This window comes from Miscanthus floridulus, chromosome 17 (assembly GCF_019320115.1).
Source record: "Miscanthus floridulus cultivar M001 chromosome 17, ASM1932011v1, whole genome shotgun sequence".
Classification (NCBI taxonomy): Eukaryota; Viridiplantae; Streptophyta; class Magnoliopsida; order Poales; family Poaceae; genus Miscanthus; species Miscanthus floridulus.
The window spans coordinates 17,094,457-17,120,396 of NC_089596.1; the positions used below are offsets into that span (position 1 = coordinate 17,094,457).

General features: G+C 49.8%; 2 protein-coding genes and 1 pseudogene across 3 annotated transcripts; 2 read left to right on the plus strand and 1 right to left on the minus strand.

The window, feature by feature from the left end:
- The first annotated feature begins 5,376 nt into the window (after positions 1–5,376).
- Positions 5,377–6,879, plus strand: LOC136515316 (uncharacterized; annotated as a pseudogene).
- Positions 6,880–9,733: 2,854 nt separating this feature from the next.
- LOC136518798 (solute carrier family 40 member 3, chloroplastic-like) lies at positions 9,734–12,553 on the minus strand. 2 transcript variants are annotated; one of them, XM_066512483.1, is made up of 9 exons: positions 12,321–12,553; positions 11,900–12,201; positions 11,686–11,769; positions 11,324–11,593; positions 11,152–11,222; positions 10,683–11,046; positions 10,484–10,590; positions 10,266–10,379; positions 9,734–10,160 (listed from the first exon to the last, which is right to left on the minus strand). In XM_066512483.1, exons 1-9 carry the CDS (start codon positions 12,461–12,463, stop codon positions 9,879–9,881), a joined length of 1,737 nt encoding a protein of 578 aa, XP_066368580.1. In that variant the 5' UTR covers positions 12,464–12,553; the 3' UTR covers positions 9,734–9,878. The 2 variants fall into 2 exon arrangements, with proteins under 2 accessions (XP_066368580.1, XP_066368579.1); XM_066512482.1 differs by having other exon boundaries at positions 11,152–11,226; positions 11,686–11,810.
- Positions 12,554–13,779: 1,226 nt separating this feature from the next.
- On the plus strand, positions 13,780–25,221 carry LOC136517963 (cycloeucalenol cycloisomerase-like). Its single transcript, XM_066511619.1, has 8 exons — positions 13,780–13,917; positions 14,001–14,167; positions 14,393–14,476; positions 15,359–15,400; positions 15,820–15,930; positions 16,666–16,857; positions 23,667–23,764; positions 24,705–25,221. The coding sequence occupies exons 1-8, from the start codon at positions 13,911–13,913 to the stop codon at positions 24,892–24,894; spliced, it is 891 nt and encodes a 296-aa protein (XP_066367716.1). The 5' UTR covers positions 13,780–13,910; the 3' UTR covers positions 24,895–25,221.
- Positions 25,222–25,940: the final 719 nt, after the last annotated feature.

The following is a 25,940-nucleotide window of genomic DNA, read 5'->3' on the forward strand; positions in this document are numbered from 1 at the left end:
AATAGTTTGTTGTCATAGCTAAGGTAATCATTAGATTGAATGATCGGAAGACTAAAGAAGTCTAGAAGATGAAACATGTTGCTGACATGGTTAAATTGAGGACCAAAACTCGGCTATTTAACAAGTGCGCCATTATTCGGCACTTGCCAGACTCTAATGATTAATAAAGCATGATCAACATTCCTAGTTCTGACATCGATAGGCCCCTAAACTTCACAGTTCACAACTAGGCAAACTGGAATGGTTCCTACGCCCCAAAACAATTATGCCCACTAGACCAGAGTTGCGACCCGGTTCCATGCATCTCAATCTGGTCAAACCCTCCTCAAAATTCAAAAACCGCGAGAGGGAAATCGCGAGTTTATGAATAATTATTTCAAGTGGCATGGTGCCTGGATATTAAGTGATAGCACAACAGGTTTGCCTCATCTTAGTACAATTAACATACATGGGTGTTGCTACATGCTTGGTGAGAGGAGCTTCAGTATTATGTGATGATAATATAGAACTTATATGATTCTAGTAAATATTACTTTTTGTTGGCCCACAACCCAATTTGATTATTGAAAAAAAATCTACAATGTAAATGCCAATTATACTCATGAGGTAAATCAAAATTCCACATATTGCATATTATGACACCTACAGTTGCAGCTTTAAATACTTGCAATCTACACTATTCCTAATTGCAACTAATGAACTTAGTGTTTTATTTGTTTGTTTTTCATGAACATGAGAGTTTAACGGGAACAGAGAACTATGGAGAACAACAACAAACAGATGGAAGGAATGTGACATTCAAAATTCATACCTCATTTATCAAAAATAAGATTTGCTTGCCATTACCAAGATGAATCTTCTATATTGAAGTTCCTTAGCCACACACGAATGTGAATGATAAGTACAGCCTGCAGGCGTGCAAAATAAGCAGTATCCATTACTTTCAAGTTAACTAACAATATACATGAATTGTCCTGCCGCAAGAGAAGAGAAAAGACTTGTGAGGATCATAGCAGATGTCCTTACCAACATAGAAATCTACAGACACTTTGGATTCTTAGGACTGAATTAGCAACCATCCAAAGCAATAATAATCATAAGCTTCTTGGTTGTTTGTTCTAAAGAATTGACAGAAGACTTGCCATCATTTGACAAGAACAACTTCTAGTATGCATGCTTGTAGAACCTAGGCATGATCACTTAGTCAACAATAGTAGTCGCAGAAACAAGTACAGAGTAACAAAAAGACATGATCTCTAACGACACTAAAACAATTAACAAATCTGAACCGTGTTGGCACAAAGACAATTAACAAGTTCCAATTTTTTCTATAGTCACACAAGGATAAAAATCCTAACTGTGTTGGCACAAAGACAATTCAAGTGGTGGCAAGGCATGGTGTGTCAGGAGCTGCATCATTAGTATTTGAATTGGAAGTCACAAAATGTTAACTGCGGAGTGGAGTTGCTTAGTTAGCACAAGATGACGATGTTCTTACTGACAGACACAATCACAAAACAACTAGAGTTTCAAATATTAAGACATGCACGTTTCCACTTCTTCAGGTCTGAACGATGTACGTACTGAAAGAAAACTGAATGTGAACGAGTATTAATTGAAATGGAAAGTGAGCTACCTGAGTAAGCTGGGTGAGGAAATTGGGTGTCTCCAGCGTGTCGAGGCCGATCTGGCCGAAGGTGAGGGCAATGAGCACGGCAGCCAGGAAGTTAGTGATGGAGAAGTCAAGGGACCTGTGCTGCGGTAGCCGGCCCCGTCGCTCCAGCACCGCCAGGACAACCGGCCAGGTGCCCAGGAGCACAATCGTCACTGCCATCAGCCTGATGCACTGCTAATATCCTTCACCAGGTACATCTTGCCATCTCTTCTTGTCTTACAGACAGGACGGGACAGAGACGACGTCGAAGATTGCAGGACCACAGGACCAATCAACAAACCTGATGCAAGAAAAACTTTTTCAGTCATGCTTACTGATCTCAATTCACAAACTAAATGCAAGAGATGCATGTAGCAGTGTAGGCCATCGCATCCGTGAATCCAGAAGTCAGAGGACGTAGGTCTATACTCTAGTGAATTCGTCCTAAAGAATTCAATCAGCTCAACTGTCAAGAACAAAACAAGAACACGTATAACAATAAGCTTATCTCTTTTCAAATTAAAAAAGTCACTACATATTGATAATTGATTGCGCAGCATGTTGTTTCTAGATCTAAGATCCTACGAACGCTGCTAGTAGAAGAACAAAATATGTCAAGTTGAATTTCCTATATAATCTGTAAAATGCACCACTCAATTGCCTGTCGTTTTGTTAAAGAAACGCTGAAACTGCTTAGGAAGACAAAAGGAGATAAACAGAGAAACCCCAGAACTCTGAATCCAAAATATATACATATATGACTTGCTACTCAAAAGGCATATGAATGCACAGTTACAAGCCTGCAACTCAAAAAGTGTTCATGATACAACAGTTTATTGTAAGTGCAATAACACAGAATATTTTTTCAGACATGATGTTCAGTTCTGTAAAAACCAATCTGATGTCCTATAGTTGACAATGCGCCACTAGTACAACACATACTTAAGAATAATTTCTCAAGAAATGACTATGGCAGAGCCTACACAATTGATAATACTACGATCCTTCTTTGAGGTCTTCGTTATTGTTGCACATACAATATTTTTTTCTAAAACAAATCAGATATCTAGGAAACAAATTTTACTGGAAATTAAAAAAAAAACTTATGGTATCCCAGACTTCCAGTGTTTAGTAAACAAATTCACTATTGCACCATGACACAAGGCAATAGACATGTCATGTGCTAAAGAAAGCATTCTACTACTCAGGTTGGGTTGCGAAGCCTATAAACTAATGTAGCTGGGATTTTATTTGACAATCTCCAAGTAAGAGATCCTATACTGGAAAGAAACACAACAGTGCAACCATTAATAACGCTATGGTTTCATCATACGAGGCAATCAAAAAATGAAACATGCATGTATAAAGAGTTTCATCCTATAGCTTTCAAAACCTGGCATGTCACAGAGAGGGCTATCTTCTTTGCTACTGCCATAAGCCCTGTATATATCACACAAAAATGGTTAGGCAACACGTATAAACATGATAACATATGCAGTAACTATGATAATGTGGCCCAAGCAGTAAGTTATGAGGCTCACAACACATGCAACCATCTGACAAAGGGGTAGTATTTCTAGCAGATCACTAGATCAGGATAAATAAGTGCATTTGGCAGCATACACAAGCCTATATCAATCTAATAAAGGGAAGACGCTGACTGAGAGCAAGATTTCAGACAACTAGAACTATTAAACTTCTTGTTTAAAAGAAATAAAGAAAGAAAGAAAGAAAGAGCATAAACCAAATTTACTATGCAATAAATCACCATCTACACAGAAAACACAATGGAAAGCCACTTGAAAAGTTTGTCCAGTGACTACTAGTACTGGATACTGAAATGGAAAGAGAGTTGCCTGCCATCAATTGGCAAACAACTCAAGATGATACTTGTAGCTCCTCGGCAATGACTCTACAAGTGAAATCACCGAAAACCAATTTTAAAATGTATGTATTATTAAAACAATCTACAAAGTACATGTAGTCCATACTGTAGAATGCTCCAATCTGGTGCCCTCCCATTAATCAGAAACAATACTATTCGATTATATGCAAATAATATCCTAACTTTCATAAAGAACAACTAAGGAACTGTTATGCCCATCATTCCCTTCTAGAGAAGTGAAAAGTGATCATAGATGAAGTTTTGGAACATTTGCCTAGTGCCTCGAGATATCAAAATGAGTTATTAAAAAACAGAATAAAAGAGGACACAGGTTCCTAGACAGTAGTTAGCTTATCACATTGGAGTTCTAGAACTAAATCCAGCAGTAATGGGACCAATTTTGTAAAATTGGGAATAGTAACTATCCTAAAGTTACCGTCACTGGTTTAACTGCTAGTAAAGATCTAACAACTTACAACAAATGGGGTCATTTAAAAGAATAGAAACAAGTATTTGTGTGGTCCTAAAAGCTTTATAACCAAACAATGTTGGAAAAATTAAATTAACTAGATTCAAGACAAGAGGCAATACTACAGCAGAGCCCAAGTTATAACAATACCGGTAATCAAATGGGGTGAATTAATGCGATTTAGAAGAACAGAAGCAAGTAGTAGTATAATCCCACAAGCTTTCTAACCAAATAATGCTGAATAACCAAAGTAGTTAGATTCAGGAAGCCACCAGTACCAAATTACAACCTAGCAATACATCAATGTGTAAGCGTAGTAATGCAAGTAACAGGCAAAAAATCACTGTATCCCTTGCTATTACAAATCCTTGGCTACTGCTTGAAATCACCGCACAAATTTAGTACATGTCAAAATCAATTTAGTACGTGTTGCAACAACGCTTAGGCACCTAAAAAGGAGTCTGCACCCACAGCCTGACAATGTCTGCACCCTCCCCATCTTCTTCTGCAGCAAGCACGAAATGAAGAAAAAAAACACCATTAGCGACAGTGCTTGCAGAGGGAGTGGATCTGGCGGCGCCCAGCTACGACCGTCACCTGCAGATCCGTGCCCAGCCACAGATCTAGGCCACCAGCTAACTCTATCGCTGCCAGCGGGGTGGACCACCGCCGCGGCGTCGGGAAGGGCGCATCCAGGTCCAGCTCCATGGGCTCCGGTTCATACAAGCAGCCAAAACCAAAACCTAGAACAAATCACACTGAAGTCACAAACCACACCGCGTACGAACGTACCTCCTGAGCTCTACCAATGGCCGACGCGAGCAAGCCTCCAAATCGGCGAGGGAGAGCCTCCGATGCGCCTCAACGCAGCGGAGAGAGGAAATGGCCAGAAGAATAGCCGCTCCCTCCCGACCAGCTCCAGGAACGCCGATTCATTTCGTGTCTGTGCGTGCGGCTCCCACCCGTCCGTTCCTTGTTAGCGGGTGGCGTCACCAGTGCCCGAACCCAATAAGAAAGATCGGACCGAACAACAACCAAAGACCCAATCGGTCGCACACATCTTGATGACAATCCAACGGACAACGAGTCGACTGAAACATCAGCCACATTTCAGTCGATGGAACAATAGGAAAAGTGTTTAAAATTAGTTTAAAAAAGTATTAAAATTTTAAAAAAAATCTCCGGCGCCGCCTCTCCTTTCTGAATCTGTCGCGTTTGTAGCTCCTCCGTGCGAGGGGATGGTGAAGGGGATCCTGGACTTCCTTCAAACCAGAACCATGTCCACCGCCAGTGGTTCTGCTGCCTTGGAGGAGACGAACTCCTCGTCGTCGTCCCGACGTCGGCGTCCTGGGTCACGACGTCCCTCCCATGTCCTACTCAACGTCGAAGCCGTCGTTGGCATCCACAGGAACCGCACCACCGCCATAGAATTCAACAGGAATGGAGCGCTCATCCAGGTATCCTTTCTGCTGAAACCCCCCGCCGCAGCCCTCCACTGTGTTCGTGGCCTCCGACGATCTGAACCCGTTCGTGGGCCCGGTGCCCCGGTCATCCTCTGCTCGGTGGACGATCTCCTCCTCCTCCGCGTCAACGTGGGGCGCAAAGACGGCCACCTCCATCTCAAGCACTACCACGACTACTACGTCTACCGGGCTTTCCACCAAATACCCGTCGCTCGATCCGCTGGAGAGCGCCCCCCCCCCCCCCCCCCCCCCCCCCCCACCCCCGTCTTCCACAGGGAAGACGTCGGCCTCCTCCCTCGCCCGGGCGGCAAGCCGGCCATTACACCGTCGCGTCGCTGATGGACATATATAGGCCGCAACGACGTGTACCAGCTCCAGCTGTACCACTCCGACACCTCAACCTGGACCACCCGCAAGGTGTCCGTGGAGCCGCCAGTGGGATCCGTGACCCAAGAGGATTCCCAAGTACTGCGGCGCGCTCCTACGCCACTACACATCTGCCGTGGTCACCATCGGAGGCGAGGGTGGCACCATGGCCTGGGTCGATCTCTGGCGAGGCATCCTGCTATGCGACGTGCTCCACCCCGACCCCTCCCTCCGTGGAGTGCCCATCCCGCTGCCGTTGACGCAGATGAGCCTCAACGACGGGTTGGGAGTGACGCTAGACTTCGGAGGGCACAGCCGTGGCATCTCCTTCAACAGAGACAAGGGCTGCCTCATGCTTGTGCACCTGGAAATGAATGAATCTCCTCCTCTTCATGCTGCTACCAGGGGTCTTTACGGGGAAGAAATACAGGTTCTTGATTGGGAGGTCACCACGTGGAGCAACAGCAAGATGAGCAACTCCCTGGAGGATTGGCACGAGGAATGCAGTGTCCGAGCTTCCAACATCACCATTGACGCACGGATGCTGAAGGGATCTGGGTTGCCGTGTAGACCACCACCACGAGATCACAGCAACGACGAGGCCGCCGCTGCAACAGCACAAGCACAACAACAGCTAGAATTGCACAACCTCAGCATTTCTCAGCCCACTCTCTGTCCCAATATTGGTGCAGACGACGTTGTTTACTTGGTGGCCAGGGAGAAGTATCTGCACCCCAACGCATGGTTTCTTGCTGTTGACATGAAGATGCAAGGTACACTGAAACATGTGGCTTACATTGGCAATCAAGGTCATCCCTTTTGTCATCGCATCTACTGTCTTAGTAGAATATCCAAGTATACGCAGCGGTTGTGGCTTGTCGTAAACGATCGTAAATTTCCAGCCGGAATAGTATTTTTCTCTCACACAAACCAGCCAGCAGTACTTCTTCACGAACCAGCAACGATACGAACCAGTCAACCGAACAGGCTGACGAATCCCAAGATGAGGTTAAAAAGTTCGGCTACTGACCCATGTAATTAATTGGCTTCTTGTATCATATATTAAGCCTGTTTGGAACTGTTGGCTTGTTCGTAGCTGGTTCGTGAGGAAGTACTGTTGGCTGGTTTGTGTGAGAGAAAAATACTGTTCCCGACAAAGAACACTGTTCATGTGAACAGTGCACATATGAGAGGGCTGGCCAGCACCAGCCAGCCAGCCGCTCCAGCCGAACAGGCGGATTATCTGCAAATTAAATTGATGCCTACTCCTGTGATCTTTTTATATACTCATGATTCTTAGCTTTTTTATCCACTAGCTAGTCATCACTGTCCTGACATGTGTTTATCAAATGCTTTTGCAATCTGCTGTTCTTCTATTTATTAGTGTATTTGATTTGGCTTCTCGGTCATATATATGGTTTTGTGCATGCATGCGTTGAGTAAATTTTCCAAGAACTGCCTATGCCCGGAATCGGACATACTATCATTTTACTATTTGTACTGCTCAGTTAGTAATATTACAAATGGTTGAACTATTAGATGTTAGAAATATAACAGTGGATGTACACTATCATTTATTTTACACTTTCAGTTTTTCAGTTAGTAATGTTGCAAATTGTTGAACAACTAGATATTCGAAGTAGTGGACAGATGGGCATGGACATGTGTGTATCAGCGGATAAGGTGGCCCAGCCATAGGTCCATATGTGTGTGTCCTAATAAAGTAATAATTATTGTTTCCCTTGTACTAATGTACCCACTGATTTCAGTTGTCAATGAAGGAGAGAACACATATATAGCAAGATAGGAAAAATGTGAGAGTGCAATTCTAACAAACTATTAGGAGGACCTGGTGTCTTAATTGAATTGATGTTCCCAAGCAACTAGAAATTATTTTGTGTTATATACTGCTGACTCCAGAAGGGTCATACCCCTAAGGGATTATGTTTTCCTTATTAAAACCTACAGTAGTTGAGATTACGTTTCCCCAGTTGAATTATTTATGTGTGTATGTACAATCGTAAGGACACCATGTTAAATACTTTTTCCATTCCAAATTACAAGACATTTTGTCTTGTCTAGATACATAGGTTTTTTTATACACTTAGATATCCACTATATCTAGATATACATAGTAAAAGTAACGTATCTACAAAAGTTAAAATGTCTTATAATTTAAAATGGAGGGGGTATGACACAGTGGAAATGCAACTATTTTTTCTGTACGGATCTCTTACATCTCAATCAAATTATGGTACTCCACCAAGTATTTATGTTGTTTCGTTGTATGTTATAACAGTTTCTATGGACGAGGAAACTATAAAGCCGGTGCTGTGGAGGACCTATAATTTTGGTAAGGGCGGATGCTCTAGAGCCTCCTAGTTGGACATCTATCTGAGGATGCGTCTGCCACTGCTTGCGATGGAGTATTTAATAATCTCTTGTGATGTTTTATAGTGATCTTATGATGTCACTATGAAATGTATTTTGAGTTTCAAAGCTAGAGGATCTATGCTTGTGGATTTGAAGTTGTTTTCTATGCGTCGAACCAACTTGTATGGTAATGAAGTAAACATTAAGGAATTGGTTAAGCTTTAGAACATTATTTTGCTTGGTACACCAATACATCTTTATATTGTTAATTAGACAACGTATGACAGAAGTTGTTTATAGTTTGTCCTACCATATCACATCTTGCCCGTTAATCGTCCTTGAGAAAACTGCTTTTGGCACTACAAGCAAGTGCATCTACAGGGTCTCACGCACCGTGTCTTGAGAAAAGTGCCAAAATACAGACGGAAAAGGCGTAACTGCAACAAAAGGCCCTCAAAAGCATGAGGCAAACGACCTAAGTCATGGACAAAATTTCTCTTATTAGTCGCTTGGCTCCCCCACTGCACCATAGTCTAGCCTCTTTGATCTTTGCAATCATTATCATCGGAGATTTACACCGATGCTCGAAAGCCGTGAGTTATGCTCCCTCCATAGCTCCCAAATGTCAAGAAGCATCAATGATCTTACCACGCCGTCGCGCTGTCGTCGTAGCCATGTTTGGAAGGGAGAAGGGAGCAGGGGAGGGAGTGGCCTAGGACATGCGGCCGCTGGCCTAGTGAGCGAGAGGCGGAGAGGATTCGGCGCTTCGGTCGTTTGGGACTCGGAGAAGGACCGAGCGAGAGAGTTGCGGCTGGGAGGGAGGAAAATGAGAGAGAATGAGGATGGAGGTAGCTTTTATACCTAGGTTATCAAGAGCTACATCCAATGGTCAGGAATACTTGAAGATGATCCAACGACTGAGAATAACAGGGTCGCTATCGTGACGGCCTGTTATTCGTGCCGTGCCTGGGCCGGCATTACGGGCCGACATGGCGGCCCAGGCATGGCACTACGACCGGGCCGTGTCAGGCACAGGCACGATGTGAGTCGGGCCGTGCCGGGCCTAGGCCATGCTTATTAGTGGCGTGCCTGTGCCGGCACATCGTGACCGCCCCAGTTGCCCAAGTATATTTGGGTACTCGCCATTCAACCAGCAGGCCAGAGTGCCAAAAAGATGCTATTGCTCTATTGCCGAGTGTGATCTCAAAAATTTTCACCCCAAACTATTACATCGAATCTTGCGGCACATGCATGGAGTATTAAATATAGACGAAAAAAAACTAATTGCACAGTTTGGTTGGAAATCGCGAGACGAATGTTTTAAGACTAATTAGTCCAAGATTAGCCATAAGTGCTACAGTAACTAACATGCGCTAATGATGGATTAATTAGGCTTAATAAATTCGTCTCGCAGTTTCCGGGCGAGCTATGTAATTAGTTTTTTTTTATTAGTATCCGAAAACCCCTTCCAACATCCCCGAAACATCCGATGTGACATCCAAAAATTTTCATTTCGCGAACTAAACACAGCCTTAGTCTTATTAAGATAAACAAACAGTGGATGCAGAAACTGGCAAAATTTTGGAGCTATATATACCTACAACACTTTTGGAGCTACGTACACGAATTGACGAATACCGAGAAAAAAGTGTGCCTCCTTGTCCTATATTAGCATGGGAAGAGCCTCCTGAGGTTGTCAGTGGGGTTGGCCAGCCACGCGCAGAACAGGCCTGCGGCGGCGGCGACAGACGCGGCCGAGAGCGCGGCCAGGCAGCCGAAGTGCGCGGCGTCCCCGGCGACAGCGGCGACAGCCATCATGGCGAGCTCGGCGAGGCTGGCCACCGCGATCTCCGTGGCGCCGATCAGCTTGGCCTTCCCCACGGGGTTCCCCGTCTGCACCACCTGCAGCCCGATGACGCTGTACGCCATGTGCCCCAGCCGCGACGCCACCTGCATTGCATGCATACCATCATGACGTTCAGGTCCTCCGATCGAGCTCAGAGTCTCCATGCCGCCGTGATGAGAATAGAAGGGAGTGTCGATGGGTGGCCTTACGATGAAGCCGAGGAAAGCGAAGAGGGCGCCGCGCCGCGAGACGGGGCCGGTGACGAAGACCACGACCGCCGCGCCCAGGAGCGCGCTCTGCGCGACCAGCCCTGCCGCTCCGGCCTGTCATGGTGCACGGAACGAAGAACACACAGCGGCGGTGTCAGAACTGAGTAACTGACACACGGTCGAACGCGTTGTTCCTGGCAAGCATGTTATGGGCTGACCTTGAGAATGCCCAGCTCCTTGACAAGGTATGGAGTCACGAACGTGGCCAGGATCCCCACCACTGCCGACGACCCGCCGAACGCGCCGAGCACCGACGCGCTCGCGCCTGCCAACGCGAGGAAGCGCCATGACGAACAAGGAGTGTATTGCGAACGAAGCCGACGACGACAGCGCGCACGGGCGGGTGTATGTACGTACCATGGTGGATGAGGAAGGTGGTCATGAGAGCGCCGGGCGCGAGCGCGACGTTGAAGCAGACGAGCACGTAGGCGAGGCTCGCCGGGAGGACGGGCTGCCGGAGGTACTCCGTCCAGCCGCGCCTGATGGTCTCCCAGGCCTCGCCGACCGCCGTGCTCCTCCCATGTCGTCCGGACCGCTCGAGCGGGGCCGGACTAGCACTAGCAGCAGAGCGGTCGAAGATGCCGTCGGCGAGCCGATTCATGGCGCCGCCTAGAAAAAACAGAAGGGGCAGGGAACAGAGCGAGATGGCGCAGGAGAGCCGGACGCAGGTCACCGGGTCGTTCCTGGCGAGCAGCACGGCGAAGATGGACGCCCCCGCCGTCTGCACTCAAAAACGCATCACGGAGAAGATGATGATCGGACGGGGATCGCTACTACGTCGCCTTGAACTGCAGTGGTCACTGGTCAGGTCAAGAGATGATTGTACCTCGCAGAGGAGATCGACCCTGCTGAGCGCCGCGTTCGCCCGCGCCAGCGCGATCGGCCTGCCTTCACCTGCTAGCTAGTTCAGCCAGCCACAGTGTCAGAGATCTCATCATTCTCATGAGAGGAAATGGTTCCAGGTCTGAACATCTCTTTGCATTGGCAATGTCGTGTACCTGGACGACGAAGTCGCGCTCTGCGATGACGCCGAGGGAGACGCAGGAGAGGCGGTCGACGGCCGTGGACGCCACCAGCACGGCGAACCACGGCTGCAGGAGCAGCGCTGAGGCAGATGAAGTTCGAGGGACGGTGAAGGCGTACGTGACCATCGCCGCCGACACCAGGTGCGCAGCCGTCTGGATCACCGTCAGTGATCGGTACGCGGGGATACGAGGGAGCGAGCTCACGAGATCCCCCACCAGCGGGCCCGCCGCGAACACCACGAGCTGCGCACGCATCGGATCGCACGCCGGCCTCAGTCAGAAACTCGGAACTAGTCTGCAGAGAGTGTGGCAGAGCATGGCCGGCGCACGCGCACCTTTGAGAAGAAGCCGAGGACGGCGACGGGGAGGAGGCTCGGGTGCAGCGTGGCGATGGCGGCGGGCCAGGTGAAGTTCCACAGCTGCTCGGTCACGTTCCCGGCGAGGCAGGCCGCGCACAACGCTGCCATGTTCAGTTCAGTTGGAAACGTACGTGAGCAACGAGTACTCGAAATTGGTGCTTGCTTGCTTGCTGAGCGAGCACCTGCGTACCGTTCATGGCAGCCGGGTAAGCAGCGTCTTCTCTTCCTCCCGAGAGGCTAACATCCTCGTCGTCTCCGTTCTCAAGAGCGGTGATGCCGAGAGACGAGTCGCCGACGCCGCCGGCCGGGGGCGCGTCGGCCTTGAGCAAGCTCAGCTCCGTCTGGAGGATGTCCGAAGACAGCTGGAAGAACGGAAGTTCGTCGACCTCTGCCTCCTCCTCCTCGGCTGTGTCCAGGCCCGCCGCCGTCGCGCTCGCGCCGCCGCGGTCTGATGCGGAGGCGCAGCTCGGGGGGAAGCGCCTTGCTGGACAGCTGTATGCGCACACACGCAGGTCCCCAGTGAGTTCTCACGATCGGATCCTGGGGTGGGATAGATTACAAGAGTAGGGAGGACAGAGGAAGGAGCAGAGCATGAGGCGCGCGCACGGTACCTGGCCGGCGGCGGCGCGATTCGACGGCCGGCCGGGCTCGGATTGGGCGATGCCATTGTTGCTCGGGGAAGGAGGGGGCGGCTCCAGGTAGAGGCCTCGTGGGACGGAGGCGGCGACAGCAACCTGGACACGAACGGCGCCATGGCCGCTGCCCGGTCCAAGGCGCCGTCGTCTCGTCCGGCGGGCAGAGGGGGACGCGCGGGAGACGAAACGGATAAGGTGCTTTCGTCTCGTGAGCCAGGCCTTCCAATCCAAAGCCTTCACCCGGAATTTTCCACTCTAATAAGTTACTGTTGGGCCCAGAAGACCTGGGCAAGAGAACAGCCCAATTACAATGGTTACTCGTAAGGCTGATTGGGCCGGCCCATGTTCCCTGGTCGCGAAAAAAATTTGGGGCGGCCCATGCACGCTGGGCAATTGAGAGCGCACTGCACTGCACTCCCGCTCCCTCTGAAAACGAGATATTTAACTTTTTACCATTATAACGGATGTCACCTCTTCATATACCACTCTTAAAATTGATCTTACATATTTACGTCGAGAGAGAGAAATTCATAACTTTAAGCCATTTTTGCATACGTGGCATGACACGTAGGGAAGCCAGCGTGTCTATGGGATGCGAAATGACTTTGTTACCTCTCAGCTCCGCCTCTTCCTCCCTCCTAGACACGAGCAGTAGCAGATGAAGCCGGTGAGCGTAAGGTCTAAGCACCACCCCAGCTAGCAGCGCTGCTCCGATGGCGAACGCAGGCACGAGATCCGCCGCGGGCGCGGGCTCTACCGCGCGTGCGTCCCCATACCCGGCATGCCTCCCCCATGGTCGGTCGCGCGAGGTCCAGCTCCTCCCCTTCTGGCTGCGCGAGCTCCTAGGTCCAGCGAGGTGCCACCATGTTCGTCGCCCCGCGGGGGAAGCTGGCTCGCCGGTACCGACAGCGACCGCGCACGAAGAGACGCGGCGCAGCTCGTCTGTGGACGGGGATGCGCGTCCTCCACCGGCGAGGAAATAGAGGAGCACGAGGAGGCACGCGGCCGCCATGTTCGTCGCCGACGCCGAGGAGGCCGTGCTCTAGGTGCCGCCATGTTCGTCGCCGGCATCGGGCGCGCCCGTGGCCCCGGCTGCCTTGCCCCCAACTTCCCCTATGTCCTGTCAGCCGCCACCATGGACCCCATCGTCGGCTATGGCCGGAGCTCGAGCGAGGAAGGGATAGAGATAGAAGAAATAGATGAGGGGCAAAAATGTCATTTCTCGTGACCGGTCTATGCTGTCAGGTCCGAGTTGACATGCCACGTCAGCAAAAATAGTAAGAATCAATCAAATGCCCTCTCTCGATGGTAAATATGTAGGAGCAATTTTAAAAGTGGTATACGAAAAGGTCACATAAGTTATAACGATAAAAAGTTAAATATCCCCTACAAAAGAAGCCGCTTGTCCCCTTCCCCCACTCGGCCACTCCCACTCCCGCTGGCCGCACGCAGCCCGACAGGCGACAGGCGTCCGCAGGCCGCAGCACCTCGGCTCCGGCTCGAACCCATCCCTCGGCCCGCGTCCTCACTCCTGCGGGAGGGCGGTGCAAGCGGAACCAGCCGCCAATGGCAGGTGCGTACCGCGCCTGGCGAGCCGGCCGCGCGCGCGTGCGGCCTTTTGCGTATCTGACCGGGTTCTCCTCTCCTCTCTCGCAGCTGCGCGGCGGCCGGGGGCGAAGCCCAGGAGCGGCGGCGCGGGGAGGAGGAGCGCGTGGCTGGCGGCGGACGGGAGCAAGCTCTGGGGGGAGGCCTTCTTCCTGCTCTACACGCCCTTCTGGCTCACGCTCTGCCTCGGCGTCGTCGTCCCCTTCAAGCTCTACGAGGTGCTTGCTGCTCCTCCATCTCATCATCTTGTGTTCATCTAGACCCACAACATGATTCTTGGTTGCTTATTGGTCGGTCCGTCGATCGGGTTGTCGATTGGATCTACTGGATCTCGACGAGCACAATGTGGCACGATCACGAGATCAGGATGTGCTGTTGCGTGAATAAACTATTGATACATTACTATCTTTCTGCCCATTCTTGGCTTCTTGTGCCATGTACAGAGGTTCACGGAGCTGGGGTACCTGATCCTTGGCTTGGTGTCCACCGTGCCGGCGTTCGTCATCCCCCTCTTCCTCGTAGGGAAGGTAATCCATAAATAAATACCACCCTCCTGTTCTGTTCCCTCGGCTGTGGCTGCTCATCTCGCCAACATATGTATGCTTTTCTCTTTTCTGTTCAAGTAAGGTCATATAATATGTATGCTTTATGTTAATTCTTCAGAATATAAGGTACACGTGATTTTTCTGTAATCCACACCAGTGAGGGGGCACTGCTCGTGTTAACATATTGCTAATATATCAACTATCTACCACTACCATTAGGTGAGAATGTGAGAAAGGAATAGCAAGTAGTTGGCAAACTAATAAAATGCAGAGCAGACTGGTACGGGGAGAGAGGGCAAGATACACGATGCTCTGTTGCTGGAAGATCATTAGATTTAAGCCCACTCCAGTATGGGCCCTCTTTGCTGTTTGTGTTTTCCCCCTCTGCCCTGAGACATGCTGCATTTGTCAGCCACAAGCCCTGTGGCATGCCTGCGTTGATGCTGCCGGTCATGTGCTCTTCTTTTCAACTTTGATAGCACCTGTTATCTTTAATCATGTATCAAAAATAGGCTCATTTTCCAGTTTCATAAAAAAAGCATGTTCATTTTTGTGATTTGTCAAGACAACCTTATGGGGGATTTGTATAATTCATACAAGGTTATGTTCAGTATGTCTGAATAGTGTCCTTTGTTCTGTTGTACCAGTACTTTGCTTCCAGCTTACATGCTGGCTATCATTTTGGAGATTAAAAGAAAACTGGTGTTTGACTTTCTTTGGTTCCCTTAAAGATGTTGCCATTCATTTTTGTATTAAAAATGCAGCCATTTTATTAATATTATTTATTTAACACGAACCTTTCTTCTTATTGTAAAGCGAATTCATATGTTCAGAAACTAATTTATCCTTAACTTCACTTTTCAGGCAGATAGTGTTAGAAATTTGAAAGATCGATACTGGGTCAAGGTAATTATTTTCATTTGTGAATCACTTGTGACAATTTAGGTTTATAAATATTAAAGAATTCTTTTCATGGAATAGCCCAACATTGTGTAAATTATATTTGTTCACTGTACATCAGATCCTATAATATTAAGCTAGTTAACTCTAATGAGTTTTAATTTCACCTAGTGAGTGCAGAAAAACTATGCAGGAAATTTGCGGAAATATACCAATTTGTATCTGATGAATTGGGACTTTTAAAATCGTTATGATTTGAATTCAGTGTGCAGCTACTCTAATGATTCTGTAGCAAGCTACCATATAAAGAACTAGACCTGTACTTCTCAATTGTTTATGGATTTCCTTTTACTAGTGAGATTTGTTGGTTCAGTTTATCTTTTCAAAACCATTTGCTAAATCCAAAACACATCTTACCATTGCAGGCTAATATTTGGATTATAATTTTTAGCTATGTTGGTAACTACTTCTGGACACATTACTTCTTCACAGTTCTTGGCGCGTCATATACTTTTCCATCATGGAGGATGAATAATGTAAGGCTTGATGGCTTCTAGATGTTCTCCCTTATTTTCAGTGGCATCTTTGTTATGCAGATGCACAGTTACAAGTACTGCAACTTGTTTGTCATGTGTTCCAACACTGCATGTGATAGTACAGCTAGAGGTTTCATGTTTGCAATCCTACATCACCGCAGTTAAACTGAATTTTCTCTATCTTAGATAAATTCTGGCCAATTCAATGTATTGAAATTTCGATGTGATGTCATAGTAATAGATGACTATGTACTACTAATACTTGTTGGTGCTGTTCTTAAGGTCTACTTGGATAAAATTGAATAGAGAAGTTATTGTTATTATTTTATTGATAAGGAAGATCCAGGATGGTTGTGGAACAGGGGAAATCCGTTACCTCGATCACATCACAATTTGGAGTAACTGGATTATTAGTTTAATTAACATATTTTTTTATAACAAGGTTTGGAATGATATGTTCCTGTTTCCCTACTTTCAGTAAATGACAGAGAAAATGGTATGTGGAACCACTCTGGTTTCAGAATCTGAATCCAAGCTTGCAGGGTTCACCTGCATTAGCACTTTCAGAAAAACTGACAATAGAAATTAGACAGTTGAGCTGGCATGTATGTTCTGCAATCATTTTAAGAAGAGAGAAAAATGTGTCCAAGAACCTTGTTCCCATTTTTTCTGAGTTAATGATTGATCACAGTTGCAGTGTTATTTATGATTTTTTAAATTACTTTCATGTTTCAGGTACCCCATACGACGTTTCTTCTGACCCATGCTTGTTTCCTGTTCTATCATATGGCGTCAAATATGACACTCCGTAGATTACGTCACTCTACAGTTCACTTACCACAGTCTGTTCGCTGGTTATTTGAAGCTGCATGGGTTTTAGCACTGTCATACTTCATAGCGTACCTGGAGACCCTAGCCATTGCAAATGTATGTTCTAGCTTATATTTACCTTTTCACTTTCTAGTTCTAGTACGATCAGTTTTCCTTTTATATAGAAAGTTTGAAAAATTAATCTCTTAGTATTACACTAAATAGTTTAATGCTCACCCCAATTTGTAGTAGTAATGTTGTATATCTCTTGTTTAGTTCATTGGGCATTTGCAAATTAGTGTTGATGTTGACATGCTGGACCTGGTAGACATTTCAGGACATTTAGACATACCTAGTCGTTGACAATAGCAGATAAAACTTATAGATAAGCCATAGGTTTTAGGACTCGTTATCTCATAAGTCATGTGGATGTACCATCAGTTGCAATTTTTTGTATAATATGCTACTTCCAATTCTTTTTCAAGAGAGCAATGTGTTAGTTTCATTTGACCATTGTCACACTCCAATAAAACTTGAAATTATAGTATCAAAGTACTTGGTGTATTATCATAAGATCATGCAAGTATAGTCATAGAGTTTAAATAATTGAGAGGACCCATCAAATAATTTATTTCAGCATGATATCCTTCCTATTAGTCAAGTGAGAAACAATATAGCTTTAAGGTGGTTGATGGATAAGTCATGTGTGGCTGGTCTTTGTGGGGCTGTTGTTGCTCACATGGTCCTTGTAGCTGTTTTTCTGTTTTTAGGACAGCATCTTAGACTAGAGGACAGCATCTTAGAGGACAGCATCTTAGACTAGAGGACAACATCTTAGCTAGGACAGCATATTAGCATCTTAGACTAGCATCTTAGACTAGCATCTTGACATATGCTTGGCTGGCTAGCAGCCTATAAATATGTAACCCCAACCCCTCAGGTTGGTATGGCATTTGTGTGAGCTTGTGTGAGAAATAGACAAGAAAATTGCCCTAACTCCTAGTGTCATCCTCTCTCGATGAGAGTAAGAATTCTCCTACTACCAAGAGTGAGAATTCAGCGACTAACAAGTGGTATCGGAGCCGTAGTATCCTGTAGCATGAGCATCTCCTGCTCATCCCCTTGCCCAGCCTCGCAACAGCCCCAGCTGAGAGTAGCAGCAGCTCCGGCCGCTCCTGTTCACTCCTCTCCCAGCTCGTCTGAAGCAGCCCTCTCCCCACGCAGTAGCCCCCCGGTAGCGCGTCATATCCGCAGGGCAGTCTCAGCGCTCGGTCGCCTCGAGCACGCGGCGTCGGCAGGAGGCCGAACTTGCCGCAGCAGAGGAACGCGAGCGAGCGGCGGCAGAGACTGCTGCGGCGGCGGCAAGGGCGTCGAGGTTGGCAGCGGCGGAGCTGGCAGCAGCCAGAGCGGAGGCGGAAGCGGCGGCGGCGGCGAATGCAGCGCGTGCGGCGGCGGCGGAGGTCGAGGCTCTGCGCGGCAGCATCGGCAGCTCCATTTCCGCTGACGACACCGCCGACGCAGACCTCGAGCTGCTAGAGAGGGAGGCAGCGCGAGCGCGGGCGGCGCAATGGGCAGCCGCGCACGTCCATGAGCGTGGCGGCAGCCCAGACAGGCGCGGACGCGCTGGCGGCGCTCCTGGAGGAGGCGCGCACGGCGGTGGCGCTCCTGGGGCAGCCGCGCACGCCCACGAGCGCGGCGGCAGCCCAGACAGGCGCGGACGCGCCGGTGGCACTCCTGGAGGAGGCGCGCACGGCGGCGGCGCTCCTGGAGGAGGCGCGCACGGCAACGGTGGCGGACGGGTCGATGGAGAGCGCGGCCTTCACAGGCAGCGTGGCTCTCTCTCCCCGGATCGGTACCGACGGGTCGATGGAGAGCGCGGCCTTCACAGGCAGCGTGGCTCTCTCTCTCCCCGGATCGGTACCGTGGTTACCATGGGCTCCAGGCTGTTGTCAGGGACGTCGGTCCCGGCGGTGGGTGGCCTACCCTCACCAAGACCAACTACGTCGAGTGGGCTGCGGTGATGAGGGTAAAGCTCCAGGTGCGGCACATGTGGGAGGCAGTCCGGTATGGCGACGTCGACTACGACCTAGATCGACGGGCGCTGGATGCTCTCATCGCTGCAGTCCCGCCCGAGATGCAGTTCTCGCTTACCAGCAAGCGGACTGCCAAGGAGGCTTGGGACGCCATCGCTGCGGCACGCATCGGCAGCGACCGCGCCCGCAAGTCCACGCTGCAGGCACTTCGCAAGGAGTGGGAGAACCTGGCCTTCAAGCCAGGTGAGGACGTTGATGACTTTGCTCTCCGTCTCAACACTCTGTTGCAGAAGATGGTGCAGTTCGGCGACGACACCTACGGCGAGGAGAGAGCTGTCGAAAAGCTCTTCCGCTGCGTCCCCGAGAAGTACAAGCAGATGGCTCGCTCGATCGAGTCGCTGCTGGATCTCTCCACGATGTCGATCGAGGAGGCGATAGGTCGCCTCAAGGTCGTCGACAGTGATGAGCCACAGTCCCTCTCGGGGCCCATCACCACTGGCGGGAAGCTCCTTCTCACTCGGGAGCAGTGGCTTGCCAGCCAGGGTGACCGGAGGAAGGGGGAGCCTTCTTCCGCGACAGGCGGCCGCAAGCGTGGCAAGCCGCGCAAGGCGCGCAGAGACGCCCAGGCTGGGGCGCGAGGACGTTTCGAGGGTGATGCCCGCGGAGGCGCCTAGGGCGGCGCCGCCGGCAGGCACAAGCCGGCACGAGACGACACCTGCCGCAACTGCGGCCAGCTTGGCCATTGGGCCAAGGACTGTCGACAGCCACGACGCGGCCAGACCCACGTCGCACAGGCGGAGGAGGAGCCGGCTCTGTTCATGGCACATGCCAGCATCGAGCTACCTCCAGCGGCACCGGCCGCAGCGGCTCTCCTCCACCTCGACGAGCCAAAAGCACACGCCCTCCTCGGCGACAGCTCCGGCAACGACAAGACTGACGGGTGGTGCCTCGACACCGGCGCCACCCATCACATGACCGGTCGACGGGGGTTCTTCACCGAGCTTGACTCTAGCGTTCGAGGCTCCGTCAAGTTTGGGGATGCCTCCGGCGTGGAGATCAAGGGCGTCGGCTCCGTCATCTTCACCACCGTGTCTGGTGAGCACAGGCTGCTCACCGGAGTCTACTACATCCCCGCGTTGAGGAACTCCATCATCAGCTTGGGACAGCTGGATGAGAACGGTTCGCGCGTGGTGGTTGAGGACGGAGTCATGAGGATTTGGGATCGTCGTCGTCGCCTTCTTGCCAAGGTATCCAGAAGCGCAAATCGACTCTACGTTCTTAACGTGCAGGTGGCACAACCCCTCTGTCTCGCTGCTTGTCGGGACGACGAGGCGTGGCAGTGGCACGAGCGTTTCGGGCACCTTCACTTTGAGGCCCTGAAGCGGCTCAGTGCCACGGAGATGGTGCGAGGCCTGCCGTGCCTCGACCATGTGGAGCAGCTCTGCGACGTCTGCGTGTTGACGAAGCAGAGGCGACTCCCCTTTCCCCAGCGGGCGAGCTTTCGAGCCAAGGAGAGGCTCGAGCTTGTGCACGGGGACTTGTGTGGCCCGGTGACACCGGCCACACCGGGAGGACGACGCTACTTCCTGCTGCTCGTCGACGACCTCTCCCGCTACATGTGGGTGATGGTCCTCGGCAGCAAGAGAGAGGCTGCGGACGCCATCAGGCGCGCGCAGCCTGCTGCGGAGGCGGAGTGCGGCCGCAAGCTGCGCGTGCTGCGCACCGACAACGGCGGCGAATTCACGGCGGCTGAATTCGCGTCGTACTGCGCTGACGAGGGCATTCAGCGCCACTACTCCGCGCCGTACAGCCCGCAGCAGAACGGCGTCGTCGAGCGGCGCAACCAGACGGTTGTGGGGATGGCTCGGGCCCTCCTCAAGCAGAGGGGGATGCCGGCTATCTTCTGGGGAGAGGCGGTGGTGACGGCCGTCTACATCCTCAACCGCTCGCCTACCAAGGCGCTCGACGGCAGGACGCCGTACGAGGCTTGGCATGGGCGCAAGCCGGCGGTCTCCCACTTGCGGGTCTTCGGCTGCCTCGCATTCGCCAAGGAGCTTGGCCACATCAGCAAACTCGACGACAGGAGCACTCCGGGAGTGTTCATCGGCTACGCGGAGGGCTCGAAGGCCTACCGCATCCTCGACCCGAAGACACAGCGTGTGCGCACGGCGCGCGACGTTGTGTTCGACGAAGGGCGTGGATGGGCGTGGGACAAGGCAGTGGACGACGACTCGGCTCCGACGTACGACGACTTCACTATTGAGTACGTCCACTTCGAGGGAGCTGGGGGAGTAGGCAGTTCTTCTTCGGCGAGCGCGTCTACCCCAGTCTCCGAGCCTCCACCGACCCCGGCACCTGCTACTCCGACAGCACCACGCTCTCCAGCCAGGACCTCGGCTGCGATGAGCTCTTCGCCGGCTCCACCACAGCCGGCAACGCCACGCACTCCAGCACCGACAGGCACCACTCCGGGCACGTCTACTCCACCACCAGCTCGTGTCGAGCACGGCCCGGTTGAGCTCGCTACTCCGCTCTCTCACGACGAGGAGCGCGTCGACGCGTACCACGACGGTGAGCCGTTGCGGTACCGTACGGTGGAGAACCTTCTCGGCGACCAGCCGGTGCCGGGACCGGTGCCTCACGACCTGGAGGCGCAGTTGCACCTTGCGTGTGACGACGGCGAGCCTCGGTCGTTTGCAGAGGCCGAGAGACACGCGGCATGGCGCGCCGCGATGCAGTTGGAGATGGATGCGGTTGAGAAGAACCGCACCTGGGAGCTTGCTGACCTTCCTCGTGGTCACCGCGCGATCACCCTTAAGTGGGTGTACAAGTTGAAGAGGGATGAAGCCGGCGCCATCGTCAAGCACAAGGCTCGCTTGGTGGCACGAGGTTTCGTGCAGCAGGAGGGGGTCGACTTCGACGACGCTTTTGCTCCCGTGGCACGGATGGAGTCCGTGCGACTCCTCCTTGCGCTAGCTGCCCAGGAGGGCTGGCGTGTTCACCACATGGACGTCAAGTCGGCGTTCCTTAACGGCGACTTGAAGGAGGAGGTCTACGTGCACCAGCCGCCGGGATTTGCGATCCCCGGCAAGGAGGGCAAGGTGCTCCGCCTGCGCAAGGCCCTCTATGGCTTGCGGCAGGCACCGAGGGCGTGGAATGCCAAGTTGGATTCCACGCTAAAGGGGATGGGCTTCGAGCAAAGCCCGCACGAGGCGGCCATCTACCGACGGGGCAATGGAGGAAATGCCCTGCTGGTGGGTGTCTACGTCGACGACTTGGTGATCACCGGCACCAAGGATGCGGAGGTGGCGGCATTCAAGGAAGAGATGAAGGCCACCTTCCAGATGAGTGACCTGGGGCCTCTCTCCTTCTACCTGGGAATCGAGGTGCACCAGGATGACTCCGGGATCACGCTTCGACAGACCGCCTACGCCAAGCGCGTCGTTGAGCTAGCTGGGCTCACCGACTGCAACCCAGCTCTCACTCCGATGGAGGAGAGGCTGAAGCTGAGCCGCGACAGCACGACGGAGGAGGTGGACGCTACACAGTACCGGCGCCTTGTGGGGAGCCTTCGCTACCTCGCCCACACACGGCCGGACTTGGCATTCTCCGTCGGCTACGTTAGTCGGTTCATGCAGCGACCGACGACGGAGCACCAGCAGGCTGTGAAGAGGATCATCCGCTACGTTGCGGGGACTCTCGACCACGGCCTCTACTACCCGAGGTGTCCTGGGGCGGCACACTTCGTCGGGTACAGCGACAGCGACCACGCCGGCGACATCGACACTAGCAAGAGCACGAGCGGGATCCTCTTCTTCCTCGGCAAGTGCCTCGTTAGCTGGCAGTCGGTCAAGCAGCAGGTGGTGGCCCTGTCCAGCTGCGAGGCCGAGTACATAGCGGCCTCCACCGCTTCGACTCAGGCGCTCTGGCTCGCTCGACTGCTTGGTGATCTCCTCGGCAGAGACACTAGAGCGGTGGAGCTCAGGGTGGACAGCAAGTCCGCTCTGGCCCTGGCAAAGAACCCCGTGTTCCACGAACGCAGCAAGCACATCCGGGTGAGGTACCACTTCATCCGAGGCTGTTTGGAGGAAGGGAGCATCAAGGCGAACTACATCAACACCAAGGACCAGCTTGCGGACCTGCTCACCAAGCCCCTTGGGAGGATCAAGTTCCTTGAGCTCTGCTCTAGGACCGGGATGGTTCAACTCTCCCACAAGACGACGCACAAGACTTAGGGGGAGAATGATGGATAAGTCATGTGTGGCTGGTCTTTGTGGGGCTGTTGTTGCTCACATGGTCCTTGTGGCTGTTTTTCTGTTTTTAGGACAGCATCTTAGACTAGAGGACATCATCTTAGACTAGAGGACAGCATCTTAGCTAGGACAGCATATTAGCATCTTAGACTAGCATCTTAGACTAGCATCTTGGCATATGCTTGGCTGGCTAGCAGCCTATAAATATGTAACCCCAACCCCTCAGGTTGGTATGGCATTTGTGTGAGCTTGTGTGAGAAATAGACAAGAAAATTGCCCCAACTCCTAGTGTCATCCTCTCTCGATGAGAGTAAGAATTCTCCTACTACCAAGAGTGAGAATTCAGCGACTAACAGTGGTAACCTGCACAATGTATGCAAATATTTAAATATTCAGTCGACGATGAAAGAGTCAGGATTCTTGGACTAACTATATATACCAAATCTAGGATAAATATCCAAATCTGACCAAATTTTGAGCAAGTACGCGTTGAGGTATTCGACAAGAAATACAACTGACCTTTTCACATTTCATCAATGCTATCTAAGAAGCCAAGTGTTCCATTTCTGATGTCAGTCCATCACTTTTTCTCTTTTTTTTTCACATGTTCATGGTTGATATTCTGTGTGGACTTTTGCAGTTCCCATACTATGAATTCGTTGACCGGGATATAATGTACAAAGTAGGTTCTTTGTTCTACGCAATATACTTCATCGTCAGCTTCCCAATGTTTTCAAGGTAAAATGAATGTGAGCTTAGATGTGACCAACTAGTTCCATAATCATTTTCTATTTAGTATTTGGTTTCTTGTACTTGAACTCACTTGCTCTTCATTCGGTAAGAAAATCTGCTGATTTCCTTTAGAACAACGATGCTTCTACTATTTCTTTTTTGTGCTTTATCCATCTCTCTGTTTGCCTTCAATAACTGAGGCTGTGTTTAGTTCCCAAAAAGTTTCCCAAAAAGTACTACAGTAGCTATCACATCGAATCTTGCGATACGTGCATGGAGCATTAAATGTAGACGAAAAAAAAACTAATTGCACAGTTTGGTTGGAAATCGCGAGACGAACGTTTTGAGCCTAATTAGTCCATGATTGAGCACTAATTGTCAAATAAAAACGAAAGTGCTACAGTATCCAAATTCTCAAATTTCGCGAACTAAACACAGCCTGAGTCAGACTATGTTTATCATTCTTAAGTTTAAACAAAAGATCTATTTATACTAAGTAGATATACTGAGCGTGTATAGCATCTCTCAAGTCTCAAACCTCAAAATAGAATGAACCTGCTTAGCATTTCAGCTGGGTCTGTAGAGTATCGGCTCATTGAGTTTTGCTAATTTTTTGTTGTTTCATATTTTGTCTATGTGAACAATTTTTCGCTTTTTATGGTAAGCTTGGTTACTTATTTTTCATTCGGTCTGAAATTAAGTAACAAATTATATGTTGCAAGCTTATGTCTTCCCCATCTGATGAAATAATGGAATAAATGGCACTCTGATTATTGAGACAAATAGCACTTGTCATAAAGACCAACAGCACTTACTATGAGGACTTATTGTAACTTTTTTGTGTCCATGATTTGATTTGGTGCTGTTTTGTTGAAAATACAGAAATACGAGGGTTTATTATAACCTTTTCAGCAACTTAGTGTACCTCTGTTTACTTGTGGTTCAGGATTGACGAGAAAGATGAGAAGTGGAACCTGTCCAGGGTAGCTGTTGACTCTTTGGGCGCGGCGATGCTCGTCACGATAATACTCGACCTATGGCGCATATTTTTGGGGCCAATAGTCCCCATCCCAGAGTCGAGGCAGTGTGGTCAGCCAGGGCTCGCATGGTTCCAAGTGCAGAACGAAAGCACCTGATTCAGCGAAGCTGCGAGTTCTGTGTCTCCACATCATCATCTAAGTAGCATTCATCATGACTGATAAAAATCTGCCTCTGCTGCACCAAAGAGATGATGACATTGGCATGATGTGCCCTCAGAAAAAATGATGACATGATGTGTAACTATAGAGCGGCTATTGTGTCGTGAAGATGTGTTTGTTGTCTTGTATGTTGTCATGTGTATCATGTTCATGACATTCTGGTAGTACTGTGCTGAATTTTGCTTGGACTTTTTAGGCTGCATAGCAACAGGTAAAATTCTTAATGAAGTTTTCAGCAGAGTAATCCTGTACGAGCTAGCTTTGCATCACCGGCACTGCACTCTTCAACAATTCGTTTGGCTTGGCTTGTTGTAAACTATCGTAAATTTTCAGCCGGAACAGTATTTTTCTCTCACACAAACCAGCCAGCAGTATTTTTTCACGAACCAGCAACGATACGAACCAGCCAACCGAACAGGCTGTTGTGGAAAGGAGATTGATTGTCCTTTTTTTTGGTATTTCACTATTGCCATCCGTTTGATAGGAAATAGGCATCAACATGTGCTTGTCCACGTGCTTGGAATTTTAAGAGACATTTTATAAATTTGAAAGCAACAACAAATCAAAATTGGTAATCTCAAGTACTATTATCATTATATGGATATGCCTTAGGTTTTTTTATTAGACTTTCTTTAATTATGGTCATGTTTGATAAGCTTTATGTCCAAAATAAATTGGAAATAAAAGCTACATGCGGCTTGTTCGCTGGTTAGTTTCTGGGCTGGTTTGGGCTGGCTGGTACTGGTTTATTGTAAGAGAAAAACACTGTTGGCTGGCTGGTTTGGGCTGGCTGAAACCAACAAGCGAACAGGCCGATGGTGTGCTTTTTTAGCGTGTTTCTTCCCATTTTGTATTAGAAACCGTGTCAGATCAGCTTATTCTGACCGCACTTTTCCTCATTTTGTATAGTTTGTCACGGAAGCTTTTTTAGACTTTTTTTTTGCACTAAATAGGTAGAAAGTACTAAATTGGTAGATAAGCTT